Here is a 22,309-nt window from a genome sequence, read left to right on the forward strand (position 1 = left end):
TTTTACACCTCGCAGGCAATGAAAATCGGGGCAGCTCTAAAGAAAATTAAGTTTTTCTTTTTCTTTTCTTTTTCTCAAGTTGTCCTTGAGTTCCGATAGGAGCACTGCATGTTGCTTGCTTACACTCAGCCATTTTCAAGGATTACACATGAGCCTACAGCAGAAAGAACAGCAAACTGGCTGCCCAGGAGCACAAAAGGAAATCACACCGTGCACTGCAAAACATAAACCTTAACAGGACAGGTGACATCAATCCTAGAGATGTCAAATCTCCGTCAGCAAGAACCATCTCAAGGCATTTTCTGTTCGCAAAAGACAAAAAGCCACATTGACTGCAGGAGACCAAGAGCCATTTCAGAAAGGTCAGCAGCATCAGCTCAAGCGCAGCAGTGTGACAGCTGGGCCTTTCAGCCTGCGGTGCCGGGTGGGAAGCACAGAGCTCCATCCATACACAGCAGGGCACAACACTGCTGGACAGCCCCATTACCCGGCTTAGCGCCACGTAACAGAGGAACCTGCACAGCACAAACAGGTGAGACAACCCCATAGAAGTGCTGTCAGCATCACCAGAAACACAAAACCATAAGGAACAGGTGAGCCGTGTCCTCACACTGCACAGCTTTACTGAAGGCTTTGTTTGCAAAGCTGCAAACCCCACATACACACCATGTGCACCAGGCAGCGCTACAAAACAGGGCCCAAAGCACATCCACACATCTCTGTGCTCAGCGAGTCCGGACTGCCCACCCTCAGCATGGCCAGCAGCTGCACGCGTTCCAAACACAGCTGCAGAGTCATTTCCACTTGGTTAATTGGCTGAATAAAATTTAATTTTATTTAAAAAAATCTGATACACTATGTATGATTCACCTATAGCCCTACCCGGGAACAGATTCTCACTTCTGAAAATAAACCACGTTCTAATCAATTCAATTCCACACCAAATTAAATTACCGGTACCGGATTTCTTTTGCTTAAAAAAAGTACGTTAAAACTTTACTTTTTTTTTTTATTTTTAAAACCTCTAAAGAAAATCTCGCAGTTTTACAGAAATGGGTTTGTTTCAGGTTATGCTGTTTTTTTAAATGCCTGCTATAAACTCGGCTGGCGTCGAGTTCTGTTGTTGGTTTTTTAGTAGGTTTTTAATAGGTTTTGTCTGCAGAGACAGCGCTGTAACAGTCCCCATTTTGCGGATGAACACAGAACTCGTACAGCTTTCTGGTATTTGGTCTGTAGGTAAATAGTTCCACAAGCTGCCTCAATGAACCACTCCAAACTGTTCAGTTCGTCGAGAAAAACACAGTTCGGTTCCTTTCGTAGCGGAAAGGGAGATATAAATAAAGCATCGTTATTACAGAAAGTGACAGGGATCAGGTTCAGACCACGCCGGCTCTCACTCACCGTGCTGCGTGCAGAAATGGGACGTGATGTGAACTGAAGACTGAACAGCAGCCTTACGCTCAGATGGCGTTTTTTTACTGTAAAGTGGAATCTGTTACCACAATTCAAGTGAGAAATTGCCACTGCGCCTGAAAACGTTCAACTGCAGAACACACACTTCAGTCTTTTTTATTGTAATCATACTGTAGCCACTGTTAGAAAACCACAACAGCTACTGTGCATGGAGACCCCCGGGTCAGTGGATGACATCTAAAGTGTTACGGAGAAAACTGGGCAGATTAACTCCTACGGATGGGTGCTTAAGCTTAAAAATATCGAATATACCTCTGACAAGATAATTTTAACTCTCTTTTTAAAAGGACTCGTGATAAAGAATTTCATCTTTTCTAAATGAAGAACAGTCTGTTATCTTAAACATACACAATATTAAGCGAGACTCTCGTTTTACTTTAGACTGGAAAAATATGCCAGGGACAGTCAAAGTCAACACAAAGTAACAAACAGCAAAAGGTAGCAGAGAGAGAAACAGATAAGTGCAGCTCTGGTCAAATTCATAGCAGTTCTTTACGTCAGTTAACGGCTCATTTACATCGTAATTTCTAATCAGTTACATGCAAGCCCAAAGAAGCATTTGATCACTACACATGGTAATAAAATTTGATTAAATTTATCAGGCAACTGCTAAAATATGAAAATTTGCAGATGTAATAAAGTAGCTTTATCTGAACTTTTAAGAGGACAGACAGAAAGTAAATCATTCCATCGGTTAAAAAAACCCTACATTCAGTTTGTGTTTGTTTGTTGTTTTCTTTTTTTTTTTTTTACCAAACAAAATTTCACATGAAAAGTATTGTGTGATTCCAAAGTTTCCGGAGTAGAAATGGAGTGATTTGAAATGTCAAAGACCCCATCGTTTTGCAAAGAAATGAAAATACACCTCAAAAATTTCTAATTCCACATGTGAACAACAAAATACTGCATATCTACCAACAACTGCATCGGGTAGGTCGTTATGAAAGGCTAGCTGCCAAGATGTAGGAAATGGCTCCTTGCCTCTGTTCCCTTTGAGGAATATACAATCGTTTGAAACCAGTTCACACTAAGCGCTTATCATGCTGCCGTTACACTGAGATGCTCAGTCCTTAAAAGAATCTGATAAAGATTATTTTAAAGCTGCAGCCCTCCCCAGCTCTGTACTTCTCAGCGTACACAGTTCATAGGGGCAGGGAGGAGCGGGGTCACAGCCTCTGGAACAACATGTTTTGCAGTTTGACTTTAAGTTACCAAGTTTTAAGGCCACCTGTGTTGGTTTGTTTTTCAGTGCTGAACGTTGAAGTCTGATCACAGGGCCCCTTTCCCCACTGCGTGAGAACATGTTCCAAGATTTTAGGTGTTATATTTAAGTGTCTCCTTTTGGCACCACGGAGTTTGTTGTTGTTTTTTTGTTTTGTTTTGTTTTTTTAAAAAAAAAGAAAAGAAAGAAAGAAAGAAAGCAAACTCTAAGTTTCTAGTTCTGGCTGCCTTTATCGCTCACTGCCACAGGCGGGGTGTCCACGTTAACAGCTATCACTATGCTCTCCCCATCCTCTGTTTTGATACGTTTCAGTTCCTGCTGTTCCGACTGGTCTCCGTTCTGGCGCTTTGTTGGAAGCGATGCCGATGCGGACGCGTGGGTTGCTAACATATGCAAAGGACTTGCAGCAGCTGCAAAGAGAGAACAGAATTTCAGCACCAAATCCTTGTTCAGACAGATGATACTGAAAGCAAACGCATATTTACACCCAAATGCTGCACTACAGCAGAGGATCGGTCAGCCCAGGTGAGATTCAGCTCCGACCATTTGACCTTCACACCAACCCAAAGGACGTTGTGGTAAATCACTCACCAGTCACACAGATACGGGCAAAGGTGGGAAAAAGGGAAAGCATCTCAATTTTGTCAGTGGGGAACTGAACACAGAAAGAGATAAAACGATTCAAAGCCAGTCTCCGAGATATCTGTGACAGAACTGGGAAGGGAATTTATATCCCCCCCCCGCAGGAGGATCTGCAGATCCTTTCTACACACAATTCAGCACTTGGCCAGGAAGGAGAACACTGCCAGGTCACATTCACTGCTGGCCATGAGTTATTAAACAAAAGCAATGCAGAGCACGCAGCCAGGAGATGCAGATAACTCAAGCATCACTTCCTCTCTGATAGATAAATACTCCCAGTGTAAGGAAAAGAAGAGCGGTTTAACAAGAAGGTTTAGGAAATTACTACTGATTAAAGTCAAGTGAACAAATGAATCAGACAACAGAACTGTGCTTAAAACATGCTGTAGCAGATTGCCACACTTGTCGTTACATGGAAACAACAGCACACCAGTCACTACAAGCAAGCACAGCCCCTGCAGCCCTCTCACACATCCAAGGGCTCCTTCCCTCTAACTGTTAATAGTCTGATTCTCAATTTTGATTTTATTCATCTGACTATTCAAATATCTTTGCAAATAATACAAGATACCAAATATGTATTCACTTGCTCACTGCATTTCATGAAAGCTTATCTAAACATCTGCTGACCTGCTTTTTACACACAGACTCCCTGTCTCTGGCATCACAGCTTTACTGAGAATACCTCAGAATTCCGTTAGCGGAGCTTGAACATCAAGTGCTCAAGGAATTCACACCTGCTGAACTTATTTGTTCTTAGCAAACTATCCCGGTGAGTACCTCTGATCAACACTGCAAATAACCAAACTGTTCTGTACCCAGTGTGTACCTGCAGAGCAAACTCTTTGGGAAATACTTCATGTGACTCTTGGCTCAGCTCTGATTAAAAAAGACTTGTGTTATTTAGTCTGACAGTAACTCCCTCTGCTTGACCTGTGCTGAAATGAAGCAGAAGCAGACAGAACACTGACCTAAGAGTACTGCACTTCAGGAGGAGAGCTGACAACAGAGATGGAAGTAAAAAGGATACAAAACAAATAATTCACTCCAATTTTACCAAAATACACGTAATAAAGAGTTTGGGGCTACCTTATGTCAATTTCCAGAAGTGCAATTTATGAGAGGATATGTATAAAAGTGAAACTGTTGAAACAAACTATATATATCTGCAAACCAATGTTTTCAGTACAGCTACAAAATACAAGAGAAGGTACGAGAAAAAATTCAGCACTGGCCACTCGGAGGTTTTTGCACATGAAGAGCAGCACAATACTCACCAGCATTGCCCTGGCCCTGTATTGCAGTGGTGATAGGTACTATGTGCGTTCCGTTTTGCGTTACAGTTTTTATTGGTAGCTGGTGTTGACCTAGAGGTGCCTGTTGCACTATAGTGACTGTCTGTAAAGGTGTAGTCTGAGATGTCTGAATGATACGACTAGCAGCTCCAATTGTAGCATGACTAATAGCAGGTATAGGCTCCACTTTCACTGAAAAACAGATGAGGAAGCATCGGTGAAAAACAAGAAAGCATTAAAAAAAAACCATTTACATTTACTACATCAGCCTTCAGTGAAGATGCATTCTGTTATATTATGAGCTCCAAACTATGTGAGAAATTACAATGCAAATCCTCGGTTTTAGCACAGAAATAATTTCTGAATAATAACCTACAAGAGCAACCGACCCACAGGTTCTCACCTTTTACTTCCTTGTGGTCTCCATTCTCTTGAGGTTCTACCTTGGGCTGGGTTACCATTGCAGCTTGCGTGACTACTGCCTGTCCAGCTACAGTGTAAGTGTTTGCTGGTGCTAATCCAGTCACATTTGTGACAGACACAGCTGGTATCTGGTGAACAACATGAACTGTCTGAACTACAGGCTGCTGGGATGTTGATGTCGTCACAGGAGTTGCAACAGTGTAGGTGACGGGTTTAATAGTTTGTGGTAGCTGCCGTTGTACAGTAATTAGAACTGGTTGGCTAGATAGAGGTGATCCTAGCAAGGAAGAAACAAAAATCAGGCTGCTGAGTTATTTCACTTAAACCCATCGTTCTATTAAACTTAGTGCTAAAGCCCCAGAGGATTATCGACCTCCTTCACTGACAAAAGCAGACACGATTGCTCACACACCTCCTCCAACCCACGCATTCCAGGTAAGCACCTCTCAGCTCAGTTAGAGCTGCAAGCCATCTGGGCAAGAGCTCCACCCACCACCGCAGCCCTGCAGCTACCACAGCTATGTTTGATCTTCATTCAGTGAAACTCCTTCTACAGACGGGAACTACTGTTTGCTTCCGTGCTGCGTGGCCACAGAGGAACAACTCCCAGCTTCCCAGGCTGGTCTCTGCTGAGGGCTGTTTGCTTTGTCACGGAGCAGTTACTGCTACTTTTGCAGGAGTATCACTGAGAAGATGGATGACAAAGTGCATCAGCTAAGGTAATTAAACAACCAGTCCTTATTCCATCTCCCCTTCCCCTCTTGTTTTTTGTTTTTTTAAAGGAACATTTGTGCCTTGTCTCCTTAGCTTTGTAATTCTTTCCTATGCACAGCATCGAACAGATGAAATGACACAAACGCGTGCAGGATTGTCTGCTTCTGTCTGCAGCCCACACTCTGGTCAGTTTTTTTCTGTTTGATTTTTCCTCCAAACCAGAAAGAGCACTTTTCCAAACCAAGCAACAACCATTACAAGGCAGCATGGCTCAATACAGCACAGAAGCACAAATCTCTGCTTACTAACAAAGCAGTCAAGGGTTCCGGAACCCACAGATAACATCACCTGTGGGTCCGCAAACAGCATTTACCTGGAATGTGTGTTACTCAATGTTTGCTCTGAATGTTAAGACATTAAATATTTACTGCTTTGTTGTTTCTTTTTGTTTCTATGCAAAGCCCTGGTAACATGACATGCTAACCCTCTCCCACCTCCAACCCCCAAGTGCTTATTTCAGGATTCTCACCTGGGGCACTCTGTGCAAATCGTGCTTCTTGTATTACCGCTAGTTTTGGCTGGATAGCACTAGGCTCAGGTTCCATTGGGACTGGAGATCCTTCCCTGGACAGACTCTCTGGGGTCTGGACTCCACTGGAGTGCGCAGACAGCACTCCAGAGTGATTAGGAGAGGCTGGGGCACTTCTGTATTCAAAAACGAAAGCAGCAGCTGATGTGTTTTAACTTCTGAACTGCGAAAGACAGCGACCTTCCTCTACAGAGACTGTAACACACAGTGCCCACAGGAGGGCACTTGTGCCTTCTGGCAAGTACAGTTACAACCCAGAGCAGTTTTGAAAAAGCTTCTGTTAAACAAGAACAGAATTTAAAAGCAAACTTCAGGTGCAGTTAATGGAATGGAAGTGGCCGGATGCCTTCCTAGGGAGACTCCCTAAAACCATCTGTGAAATACAAACATTTCTTTTGGTGGAGAAGGACGTAAACGTATTGGACTAAAGGGCAACTCAAAAAGAAACAAACGTGCACCACCAAAAAGATCATAGCTTTACAAAGGGAATCATTACAAGCCATGTATTTCCCCATCACAAATTCTGCTCGAACATTATCCAATTAAAAAGCATACTTGTAATTTCTAAGTTCGATATAATGGTAGCTGGTATTTGGTTATTTGCTTTGGAAACTGTTTTAGAATTCTATAGATGGCAGTTAGAAATTAAAATCACAATTCTGTAAAGAAGAGAACAACACAACAAAGGTACAGCAAGGCTTGCTTACATTAACATCTGACAGTTAGTTAGGCATACAGAGTCAGTTCTTTAACACAAGCAATAAAAACAAACCTAGTGTATGGGGCAGCCTCCTAGCAAAGTTTATCATACAGAATCAAACACTGAGCCTGGATTTAATTAAATTACTGAACTTGTGACTGTATCCAAAACTATCAAGTCTGTATCAGCCTGAAGGTTAAACAACAGCCATAGTCTTTTCGTTCATCTGTTTTTCCTTACCTAGAAGAGAGTGGTCCCAGAGGGGTTCTAAAGCAAGGTACTCCCCTAGGCCGCCTTTTCCTAAAAGCCTGCTCTATTAATTTGCTTTCAGAGGCAGGGTCTATCCTCCAGAATGAGCCTTTGCCTGGTTCTTCCTGGGAACGTGGTACTTTGATGAAATAACGATTCAGAGAGAGATTGTGACGTATTGAATTCTATGAAACATAAAAAAATATGTAGAATTCATATAACTTTTCCAAGTCAGAATGTGGCCTAGTGCAGCAATGTGAACTACAGGAGACTCGGGGTTCAGTTTCTTAATTCCATACTTCAACAGGAGTCAGACACTGCCAATGCAGTGCCATAAACCTGAAAGGACTCTCGCATTTTTCAAGTCTTCCCCAACAATTAAAAACCAATATGTTAATGTGATACACGGTGACTTTAACAGTTAGAACACTACAAGTATTTGAGCATAATGCAGTGTAAGAAAAAAAATAGCAGCCCTCGTGTCCTCACATACCACCCTTCCCCAGGTGTCAAGGATATCAGACTGTACTATGAGGGCCAGCAAAAGAAAGAATGTGCTGATACTGATCTTACATGATTACACTTTGTTGCTGTTCCAAATACAGAAGGAAAAGGTTAAATTTCACAAGTTCCAAATAGAGTGAGATTGTTGGAAGTTCACCCACAGTCCAGCCTGTCTCAGCACAGCAGCCAAGGACTCAGCATGCCCAGCACAACAACAAATGGCAGTCGGTCTTCACACAGCTCCTCAGTGGGATCCCTGTTACTCCAGCCTGGTTTGCACGTTACCTTACCCTCACGTGGCTGTGTTTGTAATAACTCACACAACCTTGATCAAAGAGATGCAGAAAACTCGTAACGCTCCAAAGTCTGTGTCTGTCTCTGCTTGCCTTTGTACACAGCCTTTTTTTTTTTCTCTTTTTCCCCCCCCAATATAAACCCCAAATCCTTCTAAATATTGTCATTGAATAACAAGAAAGTAAAGTGCAACAATAAGCACTGAAAAACTTGTGAGAGAACAGGGGGGAAATGGTGAAAAAGCTTTGCATTAATAAAAGCTCCCCAAAATTTACAAGATCATAACCAACATCATATCCAACCAAGATCACATCCAGCTTAAATGTCTGCATTTGTGACCCCGGGGATAAGTTTGGAAAAACTAAACAAATAACTGATAACCACGTATGGTTCCCTAAATACAAACGGATGAAACCAGAAAATCTTTTCCTCTGCCAGAAATTGAAAAAGAACTGAAAAGATGCCAAGAACATGTTTATAAATTGTATCTACTTCTCCATATGCTGGAACAAAAAAGTAGATCCAAAAGCACCTGCTAAAATAAGTTCACAAAGAGGAGTCCTCAACAGAATGAGTTTTATGTAATGAGGGATATAAATACCACAGTGCTGCTAATTAAGGGATAGGATCTGGACATTATATACATGCATGTACTGTCTGGTTTGAGAAATACTCAAATATAGCCTCAAATATTATTCAAGGCATCAATTAGATAAGTCACCTTAACTACCATCTGATACCTGGTAACTAAAAGCTAGCATAGCTGTTATACATGAGCTGCCTGTCAGTGTTCCAGCACTGTTTATGTGATCAGTGACTTAACAGCATCTCATTTTCAGGTGCTTTTTTAATTTGTTTTCAGTAGAAACAGGTGCTAACTATTCATTCTGGAACACGTCTGCTTTGCTGTGTCCATCACCTTGGTTCAGGGAAGTATTTTTGTCCTATAACAAGTATTTGTGTCCTATAACACACAGACAGAATTCTGTGTGTTATAGCGTATGTGTGTGAGTGACTACATGAGGCTTGCTCACATAAGGAAGCATCAAATACAGAGATCGTGATTCCAGAACAGGAAGCAAAAAGCACACCACCATTTTATAAACAGAGACCTATTGCTGAACCGTATCTGTCAGTATTTCTGCAACCAGAATTCCTCACTGATCACTCAAGAAAGGGAAAAAAAAAAATCTTACAGGTCCTTCCCAGTCACAGTAAGAGCAAAGTCCTTTACTAGCCAAAGCATTACAAAAACCCTATAGAAGTGACATTCCCCATTAACCCTGGAATTCTCCTAAGGGAGATTCAACTTTCATATAGGCTCAATGACAAATTAGTATGTAATTCATATTTAAAATCCATTCCTCTGCTGAGAAGGTGTGCACTCTTTGGTCTCCTACAAGTACAGCAAGCAGATACGCTTCCTCACTTTTACCCTCCTTCAGCCTCCCCAGATTTTATTTCCCTGCAAAGAAGTTCAGAGCACGCCCCTGGTGTAGACCATGCCTGTGCTAAGAGCAGCACTGTGAAACTGATCCTTCATGATCGACAGTGCAGCCTGAATGCTACATATGCAGACTTGCCAGTCCTGCTAATTGTGCTCTTCTGTCCTTCACTGACACTAAAAACAGCAGCAAAGGCATTGAACCCTTATGTGTATCTGGAAAGACTGTGCCAGACTGATTCATACTCTGTTAGTCATCCTGGCAAATGCTGAGGCTTGTCTCTTGGAAAATGAAAAGAAAGCAGAAATTAATTCTGCAGGGTTTGGTTGAACTCAGAACAGAAACAACCAACTTCACAAAGGGAATACTGCAGAAGTGCATCGGGCACGCAGCACAAGGTAACAACAGATAATACATACTCTCTCCTTCCCTGCATTGTATGGTCAAGATTCCAAATGGCCAAATGAACCCGAACCCAGAACATCAGCTATCTCAATTCTATCCCAATGTAACAATATGCATGTTTATGCTGCGCTAAGTTACAGAACAAAACTGCATTCCCAGACAGTACACATACTTAAATCCACAGTTCTAGCTACGCTTTTCTTCCCCAAAAGTCTGTATGTGTCACTGCCAGAGCTTTAGAGAATACTATTCCATAAATAGAGCAATGCTTCAAACATAAAATAATGTAAATTGCCTACTTTGTTGGAGATGTCAATCAGAACAAGGTAAATTTTAACCAACACTGATTTGAGAAGTCGTATTTACAGAGGGCCACTGAGCTCACCAACTGACTTGGGACCAAGTATACAGCCAGCACTACTCCCAGCTAAAAGAACCTTCTAGAAATCAAGCTTACCTGCCAGCCCTTGTCTGCTGTCCTGTAGTACGGATAATTTTTAGTTATGTGCGTATAGATTCCATTTAGTGTAAGCTGCTTATCAGGTGCCATTGTAATTGCTTGTACTATTAACTGTGCATAGGAGTAAGGTGGCTTAGAGTCGTCCTGCAGAAGGAAAATTCCACATCAGTAAAAACGTAAAAACACCCATATCCCTCTATGAACTAAGTTACAAAACAGCAAATGCCTTAAGCACTTCTGGACAACCAGAACATTCAAACAGAAAAACTAAGACAATCTTGCTCTTCTGTTTTGCACATTGTAAGCTAACACTAAAAAACACCTGGAGAAACAAACAACACCAAAGAATGCCTACAAACAGATCCACACATACACACACAGACCCTCTCTGAAGGTGAAGGGGGGAGATGGGAGAATTAAAATAAACACCGTGTCTCATCACAAAGAATTAAGAATTACTTTTGAAGTCTGAAATGTTGGGCTATGATTTAATGCATAAACTGTAGCTAACAATATTTCAGAAGTACTGCATTCACTGCAAACTCAGTGTATGGGTTTTATTTCAAACAGAGCTTACCTTTGGGCTGTCTCCACCCGATGCTTCCTTGTCATTTTCTGACTGAGAGTTGTCAGCCATTAAATGTAGGTCAGATGGTATGACACGACTCATTTTGTACCCTGAAGAGCCTGCACCACGGGGGCTAGATGGGCAGGAATTTGCAGCACTGTTGAGCATAAAAAGAAGATCCTACTATTTTGTTATACAGTATATCACCACATTATATTTAATCAAAAAGCTCTTATTGCAGAAAAGCCCACTATCAGCGCTTCTAGACCACACTTAAGGGTCTGTCAGTATTTCCATTATAAAACCTATTTTCCAAGCCCTTCTAACTCATCCATGAGCATTAAAATCACTGCAGGAAGAAACCTGTCAGATGAAGCTCAGGCTTTCCTCCTCAAAGGAAAAAGGATTAACTGATTTATTAGGTTGTACTGTATTTGTGTGAGATTTGCCTACACAGAAGTCCATTTTAACTACATAAGCAACCACACATTTTAAGACACTCCTTTGAAACAAGACACACATCTTGCCTGAAATCTCTGCCATATGCTTGTATTTTGTCTACTCAGAAAGATCTTCTGTGCAGTATTTCTGCACATAGGAAAATATAAAAAGCAGCAAGGCAAAAAAAAAATGTTTTGATACTCATTAAAATCTAAAACATTATTTTAAACATTTACAAGTATGTTCATCCACATGCACATTATATATATATATATATATATATATATATATATATATATATATATAAAGTGATGAATGCTAAGAGCAGGAAGCATTAGCACTGACTTGTCTGACTACACTCCATATTACATCAGCAGAGCAAATACAGTGTCAGAAAGTGAAAGTACCGATGGAAGGGAAGAAGTGACGCCCTCTGACACCTCACGCTTTGCTGTCATCACAGGAAAGCAGAGCTAAAATTGGGGCACCTTTCCCAAAGGCTGCTCTCCTGCACTGTGAGCCCACACGAACTACAGCCACACAAAAATGGTTTTCTTTCCACAGTTACATTTTGCCAACAGGAAAGACAAAGTCACGGAGTGATGTCTGTCTCCTGCTCCAAGTAAAACCAAAACTCTGGCAGCTCTCCTTAAGGGCACGTACTTCTCAGCAATTGTAACTCATTTCAGCAGAGTCCCGAGCACTTCCAAAATTTAACTAAAAATTACGACAGTGAAGACTGGCGCAGCCTTATCTGCAAAGACAATCTCAGAAATCCAGCCCCAACCATTATTTACCTGCCAGCAATACACCATACAAGGAAGACTGCATTTCTGAAGCACTGCACAGAAGAATCCTCGGTCAGAATAAAATACCTAACCATTTTTATTGTTATTTTTTTTAAATATAGGTCACTGCTGTTCTGTGTTTTCACAGATAACTGACAACATTCTTCCACTGAGCTCACTTCAGCATATATTGACAAAGCAACACATATGGGTACATACAAAGCAAGCTTACAAGTCCTGTCCAAAACAGGATGACTGGGAGAGAAACTGTCAAGCTCTGCTCTCAAAATAGACTCAAAACTGTCATCTTTTTTTTTTTTCCTGTAACAAAGTGCATTCAACAGGTGCACGAGAGCCCTGAAGAGAATGGCAAAATTCATAGCGAGGCAAAGACTGCGGTGAGGCACATGATATTATCTGAAATATTTATGAGTCGCTCTATCATTTCATAAGCAAAAAATATTTTCCTTGAATTTTAATCAGAAAGCAAACCTGTTATACAGACAAGTCAGAATCTCCCTCTACTTCCGCCACCTGTATAGATCTCATCAAACACCACAGCACTGAGATCAAGGTCTTGGCAAATGGGAAAGAAGTCGATTATCCTTACATTCAAATCTCATTAACAGCAAGTACGCTTTTAAAAACCAATCATTCATAGTCCATCATCCAAGTGAAGCCTACAGGAAGCATGGAGCACACACACGGTTTTCAAAAGCAACTTTCAGTGACTTTAAATGAAGTTTTTGCTCCAGAACTTTCTATTTTCTTCTAATTTTATCAGCTTGTGAGGACAGCTGCTGTTTGTTTCATTATTTTGGTCCCAAATGAAGAGTCACACAATGATGATAATTAACAAATTAGCAGCACAGTGAGTAAAAAACCCAAGTTAACCTCCCTACACTAAACCTGTCATGTTGTATTTCAGTTTAGGTGCTTTGTTTACTTTCAGTAATGATTGGTTGATAAAAAGCATCTTTCAGAATTAGAAATCAATCTATTTTCCACGCTAAGAATAACCAAAGTACATAAAAACCACCAGAGTCACCTGGAAAACAAGTAAAACATCTGCTCCTGTCTTGTAAGAATTGCTCCAGAGCAAACTGTTACACATCTAAGAAATTCCATTTAAGTACCAGCGCTGCTGATGCAACTATTTTCACAGGTAGCAGAACTGCGGCAGAACTGAAGCTCCACCACAAAGGCCAAATAATGAAACCAAACTGGACAATCGCCTGAATTCTGTAACCAGGTTTCTTGCCCTGTATTCCATCTGCAGGGTTTAAATACCTGATAGTTCCTGTGGGAGAAGGGAGAGGGCTGATCAGGTGAGCCATGTTGTCTGGAATGTTTATCGTTAAGGGAGAGATCTGGGGTTGCACAGGCTTCACTGGGGACTCCGGGGCCTCCTGTTTTTCTCTCTTCTCATTGGACAGAGCAGTGAATGTTATCTTTATGTTTGTGCTGGGAAACCTGAAAGTACAGCTGAAAAATGAAAAACAAACATGTAAGTCACTTGTTTACACAGTGTGAGAGGTTTTGTTGTTTGTTTTTTTTTTGCATAATTTACACATATCACCACATCTAGAAATACAAAGGTACACTATCTTGCACAATTACTTGTAACCACCTTCATTTTACTGAGCACACAAAGATCAGTGTGACCAGAAAAAGATCCACACCTGAGCAAGGTCAGAATTTGGAAAGATCTAAGCAAAAGTGTAGCCTCTGCACTTCCTGAGGTTGATCCTAACATTGCAACTACCCCTAAAATAGCATCATTTGAAGACAAAAAGCCATTACGCCCTGATATCAAACAAGCGCTCCTGAAAATGAGCAAGCTGTCCATGACAAGCAGAACTCATCAGGAGCATGAAGATATGCAGATCTGAGACGTAATCAGCTTCATGGACTGCTCCAGTTAAAAGCTCTCTCCATTCTCTCTTAATACATGTATTAAATCAAACTCCTATCAGTTCTAAGGCCATCACCTGCAGGCTGCATGGCTGCTGTACTATCACATTTAGGTGCATTTTGGTAAAGCTGAATTTAAGAGCCAGTTTCAATAAACTTCCCATTTACATAAATGACCAAATTCTGTACCCCTGATTTAAAGGGCTGGTTATAATCTGACATTAAATTAATGATGTGTGAGTTGTTGGCTTTTTTTTTTTTAAACAGTTGGAAAATGAAGTACAATTACTGCACATGTGAACATTCTCCTTCTATCCCATCTTTCCATACAGGTATTCAGAAGTTAACCCAATTACACAGAACAAGCTATTTATAACTTCTCTGAACTGAACAGACTGAGTTAACAAGAAACTTCATTTTCTCTCAACAAAAGGATCTACAAAGAGTCCGTTCAAGTAACTTCGCTATCTCCTCTCTTTTAATTAAGCTGGCAGACTGCACTCAGCACTAAGCCCCAGCCATATTTACACACCTCTTCCAGTCCACGAAGTGAACTTTCACGTGCTGGATTACTTACAAACAAAGCTTGACAACAGAATAGTTTTTAAACGATTCTGTGTAGATCTGGTTTTAAAAGAATGGAAACCAGCACAGTGGAACACGTGTGGGACACAGCTATGAACACAAGCAGCACACTATAAACAAATGGCATCACTGCTTTGAAGGAATTGTATTAAACATGAATATTAAGTGAGAACTGGAAGGAAGGCTGAGCTATGCAGTAGCACTGAAAGCATCAATTCTCATATTCAATTTCTTAAAGCGTATTTATAAAGCAAAGAAAGCATCTGCCTTTTACTACATCTCTTCTGACGCACACATACGTTGCAGAGATTCTTTTCTGCCCTGCAGTTTACATTCAAGCAACAGGAAAAGCAGCGAGCAGCGATGATGACCTCCCTTTTCTCTCTGCCTTAGTTCTCAGTATGGGCTCTGTCCGGATTTAACAGACGACCTATTTCTGAAGCACGCTCAATGTGCTAAATCAGGAACAGAATCCATGCCAAAAAAATGCGGATGCAATACAGCAAGAAAGTTGAGTGGACCAAATTCTGCTTTTTTAGTACCTCCAGCTCACTACAGGGCTTTCCCTTGCAGAACGCGTTTTCTGCCTGCACTGTTCTAGCAGCAATTGAGAGAGGCCTCAGCTGCTGTGCTAATAAAAATGAGATGCTGAGAAATATTGGCGACAAATGTCAATCTGATTTGGGAAAACAAAATAAAACCCAGGAGCTCTGACTAATCAAAGGTTAATCAGCAGTGCCATGCAAACTTGGAACTTAGAGTCAGGAGCTGCAGTGAAACCCATCACTGCTGCAGTGAACAGCACTTCACACACTGAGCTCCACATGAAGCTGCTTTTAAGGAAGACACAACACACTCACATATCACTGTTCTGCTTCAAACATCAACACCTGAATCGTGTAGTATTGAAAGACTGCATCTGTCAACTGACTCATGTTTTCGAGCAAAGGTTTTTAATGGAAATATATTTTAATAGCTGGAAGACAGCCCAAAAAGTGGACTAAAAAGTGCACATTAACTAACAGATTTTCTGAGCAATTAGCACCAATGCAAACACATCACATTTACTTTTCAAATCAAAATAAGGTGCATTTTCTAAGGTGAGGAGAATCGAGTTGGTTTGGGCATATGTTTTTTAATTATACAGCAAGGCAAAATAAGCACATACACAGACCTGCTCAAACACACAGGGCCTAAAGCAAGCTGAACTCAATCTTAACCACTCGTTAAAAAGCAGACAATTCTTTTATGATGCACTAGGATGGTTGCTACAGAAGAAACTGATCTGTACATCCCACTATTAAATGAATAAATGAATGAATGAATGTAGCTGTATTGCAAACTGTCACTCCAGCCCTCATCTACTCAACTAACTCCCACTATTTCTTCATAGGATGATACCATTCAGAGTAGGAAACCAAACGGAGCCACAACTGGCCCAACAGATTCTTTGAAAGACAAACCTTCTAAGACGTGTTTGAATAGTCACATGATGAAGGGCTCACAGGGCAGGAATCAAAGCATATGCCACTGTTATACTTCCTACATTTCAAACAGCTATTCATAGTAGCATGTTTAAATATTTTTGTATGTTTATTACAAGAAATATATTGTATTTCCTACAGAGCATCACAAAGGAGGCCAGCCAGTCTATGATCCAGCAACACACAGCACAGGCATCACACCCCAATGCCACTAATGGTCCTAATTACTCTGTTTCAAAAGTTCCAACTCTGCCTTAACTACTGGAAAAGCTGACATGGGAGAAAACAGATAAGCAGCCTCAAAACATTTCTAACTATCCATGAGAAAACCATTACTATCTCTACAGCTCCCAGCAAAACAGAGACCTGCTGACCTGGGCACTGCTTCTATCGACTGAGTGTAGCAACTCTGTACATTGCCAGGTGTCTTCTGAGAAGATGTTTAAATTCCACTTCTATCACATCTCTAAGAGTTTCTCCTGTTCCTTTAGAAATGCTGTCTGTGCTGTAGGAAAAGATTAATTATACATCTGCAAGTCTAACTATATTCTAATAGCATCTGATTGAAAATAAGGAGATGTCCTACCTCATCTGTGGAGCCAAAAGACAGAAGCAGGAATTCCATTTCCTCCCTGTATGCAAGTCCTGCAATGACACTCAGTGCCTCAGTATCCTTTGAATTATTATATACACATTCTCCTTTCCACAGACGGGAGATTTATAACTTAACCCTAATTCTTCTTGCCTACTTGTTTCTTATTTAAGGCTCATCTCCTACTTGATCCCACTGCATCACTCCAGTAAAACCAATCTTCACCACCAACTGCTTTATTTACACTCCTTGTAGAAGGTATGTATGCTTTAAGCTTAGGTCACCAGTGAGACACTACAACACACAGAACCACACGCACAATTGATTCCATTGTACTTCGGATGGCAAACCCTGTTTTTTACATCGTTCACATCAAACAGCAGTGAAATCAAGTTTGGAAGGGAGCTCTGAAGGCCTCTAGTCCAATAACTTGTTCACAGCAGGGCTAACTTCCAAGTGACATCAGTTTTCTCTCGGCCTTGTTTCATCAAATTGTGTAGCCTGCCATAGTTATACCTGGGTAATTCACTACTATAATGAGACACTGGAACAGAAAAAGGATTCACAGAATCATAGCATGGCTTGGGTTGAAAGGGACATAAAGGACCATCAGGCTCCAATCCACCTGCCACAGGCACGTGGGCTCCTCCAGCCTCTCACATACTAGTTCCCTGAGCACCTCAGCAGCCCTCCACTGCCTCTTCAGATGGTCCTTTTTGTTGGTGGATTTTATACCGAGGCCCAAAACTGTGCACAGTCACTGCCTAGTACAAGGCTGGCCTTCATCATGACAAGGGCGCAGCCTGGGAATGCAGGTGACATCCTCCCCCACCAGGACCTTCACAGTCGGTCATTCCCAGGCTTTACACACCCCAGATGCAGAATTCTGTATTTGTGTTTCCTGAACTTCCCAAGGTTCCCATCAGCCTTCAGTCCATCCATCTCCCTGTGCGTGCCAGCTCTGCCCTCCAGCTATTATCTGCTCCCCCCATTTTGGTGTTATCTACAAACTGCTGCTGGTGCTGTCCTATATCCTAGGCCAGTGATGAATAACAGCACTGACCCCAATTCTACCAGGTTGGAAAGCTACACAAGGGGACCACCAGCTCTGTGCAGCTCTAAGTAACATCTGCAAATGAAATCCAAGACACCCCATACCAAACTGGGCAGAATTCAAACATCCATGGGAACGCAGCATTTGGAAATCAAAGCTGCTTCATTCTGCTGCTAATGGGGAAATCTCAGCACATGAGAACAGCCTGCAATTTCTTTTCTCCATTTGCCGCTCCATTTATTATTGACATCACAACAGAGTAATAGGTAATTAATTATGAATTAAACTAGAACTAACAATTATTTTAAACAGATTTTTAAATAAGCAAGGCTTAAAAGATGAGCCTTTACACATGCAGCTATACACACCATGGGGAAAAAAAAGCACTAAGAGTGCAATCACAAATAAATTCAGCCTGTAAAGCGTGTGTGCTGTGCCTCTGTACCTTGGGATAAGGTGCATCTCCCTGGAGGCAGAGCTGAACCTCCCTCAGATCAAACCAACACATACAAAAGTGTGGGGTAAGAACAAACACAACTCCACCTCTTGGGGAGACCTGAAAGCAGCAGCTTCTGCTACCTTGGAAAACAGCAGTTCCATTACCAAGGGGAAGGTGGTTGCTACACTCAGCCCATACTTTTCCAGAAGAAACAATTACTTTTTCTAGCTTTCTTTTCTTCCAAATATTACACCAAAAGGTTTCCAACTGTTCAACCTCAAGCACACCAAACAAGCAGACATTCTGAACGTGAATTAAGACTGGTCTGTTTAATTGAACTCTAAGTCATTAGTGCAGTACTTCCAGAACAGTCTTACCATCAATTCCAAACGTAAGTTATTAGTACTAATACGTGCCATTAGAAACAGCGCTGCACAACTTCTTGTAGTGAGGATTTCCTTGAGTACTGAAACACAAACAATGTGTTTGAGGTTTGTTTTACAAAGGATTTCCTCGAGTTCCTCAAAAAGATTCCTGTCATTTTTCTTCCAAAATAAGAAAAACGCTCAGAGTTCAGCTAATGGTATAACAGGTACACTGAAAAGGGGCGATCCACTGTTAACACTCATCAGATTATAACTATTTTCCTATTGTCCTGAACAGAGGGAGCTTTTTCACTGGCTCATTTTTTATATTCATAATCACCGAGGTTGGAAAGACCAACAAGGTTGCCATGTCCACCCACCACCCCACGCCTGGAGCACTCCAGCTGTTTGCCCATCCACTCGAGGTGCACCTTTGTGCTCCCATCACAAACATCAGCTTTACCAGCATCTAACACTTTTCTAACTGGTCATAATCGAAAAAAGCAACATCCTATTTTCCCCCACAGACTTCCAGGGGGAAAAAACACTTCTCAAATTTGAAGCAGAGGGACATAAAGCACAAGTCCTCCACTGTTGTTGGTTTTTTTTAAAGGGAAGATTTTAAGGTGTTTCTGTGTGCACTTGACCGCACCCTGCAAAGCAATGTGAAAAACTACCACAGCAAGAACCCAGCATTGCTTCCTATGAGCACACGTGCACATACATGTTGCCTCAGTATAGCTGCCTCCTCCTAAATACCTCCATGATTTAAACTAAGCCCTGATTGGGTTAATTTACCATAAACGTACCTGCAATTATGTGTGGTCATTACTAGTCAGGACACTTCTAGAGGTTACCCAGAAAAGCAACTGTTGTTTAAAAAGTGGCAACTCTCTCCTCTGGGGAATGAATCACAGCCTCACGCGTGCTTCCCTTCATTCTCTGTGTCCTCTGCAATTGATTTCTGCTGACTGAAGATCAATAGCTGAAAAGCATGTCCTCCACAAACAGAAATCGTGAGGGCTCTGAAGCAATCTGAAGCAAAGAGACGTTTTATTTTGAGCACTGATTTCCACAAGCATTCAAGCACTTCTTTCAGGCACGCCATCGTTGCCCACACAGTGCCATAAACCTCCATGAAAAACTGTGCTGAGGAAAATGTTACTGATCTTTCTATCCACTCAGATGTCTGAACAGTCACTAGCAAAGACCTGTGCATCATCAGAAGTGATAAAACACTGCTGCAGACTCACACTAACTCAAGCCCACCAACATTACAGTTTTATCAGATTCTAAGGGAAAGCTGGAAACACGATCGAGCTGTTAATTACTGACTGTCCGACAGGAGACCCAACTTCCATACTTCCCCACTCATGTTCCAGCAACTGCATGAGAAGTTTGAACTTTTTTAGGGGGGAAATCATTCTAGGAATGGTGTTAACCCACTTTCAGAAGGGCCTGGAACAAGTCTGGCTGCAACAAAGCATCATCCTACAGTAGCAGAGTATCCATGATGACAGGAGAACATTCCTGAGCCACTGGCAGCGAACAGAGCGAGCAATGAGTAATCACTTCCTGGAAATGGTTTAACACTTCTCTCCTGGTTAGGAAGTTAATTTTGTGACAAATGATACAATTTTTATCTTACGCTCACAGCAATTTAAGAGTCAAGACTGAAAGAATCAACACGTCCTCAACAAACGTGGCTACTGCAGGCTGCTCTCCCCTCCTGTGCTACAAAACCAGCATTAACACAACTCAGTGCAGATTTGCAAAGATTCCTGTTTCAGCAGTCACACATTCCACTTCCTTTCGACACTGAACAAACAAATAATGGAACTGATCAGTTGCAAAAGCACTTCGTTTATCCTACAGTAATGGAAGTATACAGTGATTAATTAAAAATACGTATCTCAAGATACACAAATCTCCACCGTGTTCTGCTTTATTCTTACACCATAAAACACTTCAACCAGAGAGAAGGGAAAAAAAAAAGAAAGCCACTAACCCAAACCCTACAGAAATTCAATACAGTAGCCCTGCACAGGCTGCAGGAACTGAGAAAGAAATTGGCCTGCAGGCAAGAATGTAGGCAGCAGTTACTGTAGAAACCAAGCTCTTCGCTGCTTTTCTCTAAGCAAAAGAAAGACACAAAAGAGCTGGAAAACAGCGATCGATGGGAAACAGCTTATAAAGCTGCTTGTCACATCTGCTGCAGGAAAACCAGACACTAATTCATTAAAACTGCTCATGTAATGCCTCTGGAATTTGAGGCTCCCCAGCCCGTGAATACAAAAGAAACTCCGCCTATGGAAACACTGCATTTTCGGGTATTTAGCATTTCTGCACACAAAAGCCCTGTGCACAGTCAGGTTGTGTGGTCTCTATCCCTAAATTTCATCTTAAACTGTAAAAACAAAATAAATTTGTCCAAAAGACTGCGTGCCTCTATCTCTGCCAAATCTCAAATGGCTATTTTGAGTCCCAGCAGAGCATACATAGCTCTATAATACAATAGCTTCCTGTTTAAAAAAAAAACAGAAACAAAACACTGGCAACAGGAAAGTAAAAATCAATCCTCATTCCTTCTTCCTTCCAGATAGCTGCATTTAATAATGGTTTCCTATTACCAAATATGCAAGTTCAAACTTTCACCACAACAGTAAATACCGCTCAGGAATTTTTCACAAGATTTACAATCAGGGCTGAGCTGAACCAAAAACACTCCAAGCTCTGCAGGCAGCTCATGGAGCTGCAGCACTGCCTGCCATCACACCTCAGCTGCGGGTACTTCTGGGCACGCTAAAGTTCATAGGGAAACACTGAAGTTATTATAATGTTGTGTGTTGTTAAATACAAACTACCAGCAAACCAGACAAAGCTGCTGAAAGCTCAACACTGAGCACTTGGCATTTTACCATTCTTTACAATTAAAACAGTAAGGGAAAGTACAGTGAGCGAGTGCCGTCCTGATGTGTTTTGACGTAAGCATAATCATAAATAAAGCACTCATGACTCAGACTTTCGTTACTTTAGCAACACTTCATTTTCTACCTCATCAGAGACCTGCATTGCATACTGCAAAATGATGCCAGAACCCCCTGACCATGACCAAAAGACGAGCTACTCATAGAGGCAACGCTGCACACAAAGGACTTCCTGAATCAAGTAAACAAAGTTTATTTTAGACGGACTTTTCAAGATAGAGCTCTGCTTCCAAGAGCAGAACAGTCCTTTATTTCACCTAGAAATCCATGACTAACTCAAGCCATTGAAAAAGTGACAAAAACCGCTTCCTACCAACTGCAGTTCTGAGTACACAGGGCTGTTTAATCTCCTCCTTAAATCTGCCAGCTTGGTCAAAGGACAGATTTTTTTCAGGCTTCTCTCAAAAACGAGGGGCATTAATTACACTTCACAGTCAGGTGAAGATGTCTGAGGACCATCCCATACACGGCTCCCTTCAGTGACACTGGCAGGCTGGTTATCTCATTGGAAATCAACATTTTCTACTGCATTTGGAGATCAGTTTTTCAACCACCCGCACTTTGCACAATGTTTGCTCAAACCTGTTTTCAATTCTACTTTTATTTGCAATTCCTAAAACTTCGTCTGTGAAGGCACGGACCCTTTAGAAATGTCTGCATGAACTGCACACACGCAC

At 41.5% G+C, this 22,309-nt stretch overlaps 1 protein-coding gene across 3 annotated transcripts in view; it reads right to left on the reverse strand.

The window, feature by feature from the left end:
• Positions 1 to 808: 808 nt before the first annotated feature.
• FOXK2 (forkhead box K2) overlaps positions 809 to 22,309 on the reverse strand; it is a 39,897-nt gene continuing 18,396 nt past the window's right edge. For 2 of the 3 annotated variants that reach the window (XM_015879854.2, XM_032448342.1), the window contains exons 2-9: positions 13,503 to 13,697; positions 10,993 to 11,140; positions 10,413 to 10,559; positions 7,299 to 7,492; positions 6,299 to 6,474; positions 5,036 to 5,332; positions 4,615 to 4,824; positions 809 to 3,105 (exon numbers count right to left, since the gene is read on the reverse strand). In XM_015879854.2, the coding sequence (XP_015735340.1) occupies positions 2,909 to 3,105; positions 4,615 to 4,824; positions 5,036 to 5,332; positions 6,299 to 6,474; positions 7,299 to 7,492; positions 10,413 to 10,559; positions 10,993 to 11,140; positions 13,503 to 13,697 (1,564 nt within the window). In that variant the 3' untranslated portion in view covers positions 809 to 2,908. Of the gene's footprint in view, positions 3,106 to 4,614; positions 4,825 to 5,035; positions 5,333 to 6,298; positions 6,475 to 7,298; positions 7,493 to 10,412; positions 10,560 to 10,992; positions 11,141 to 13,502; positions 13,698 to 19,454; positions 19,490 to 22,309 lie in introns of those variants that run through there. The other variant, XM_015879855.2, reaches the window with a different exon arrangement.

Source organism: Coturnix japonica, chromosome 18 (genome assembly GCF_001577835.2).
Source record: "Coturnix japonica isolate 7356 chromosome 18, Coturnix japonica 2.1, whole genome shotgun sequence".
In the NCBI taxonomy this organism is placed as follows: Eukaryota; Metazoa; Chordata; class Aves; order Galliformes; family Phasianidae; genus Coturnix; species Coturnix japonica.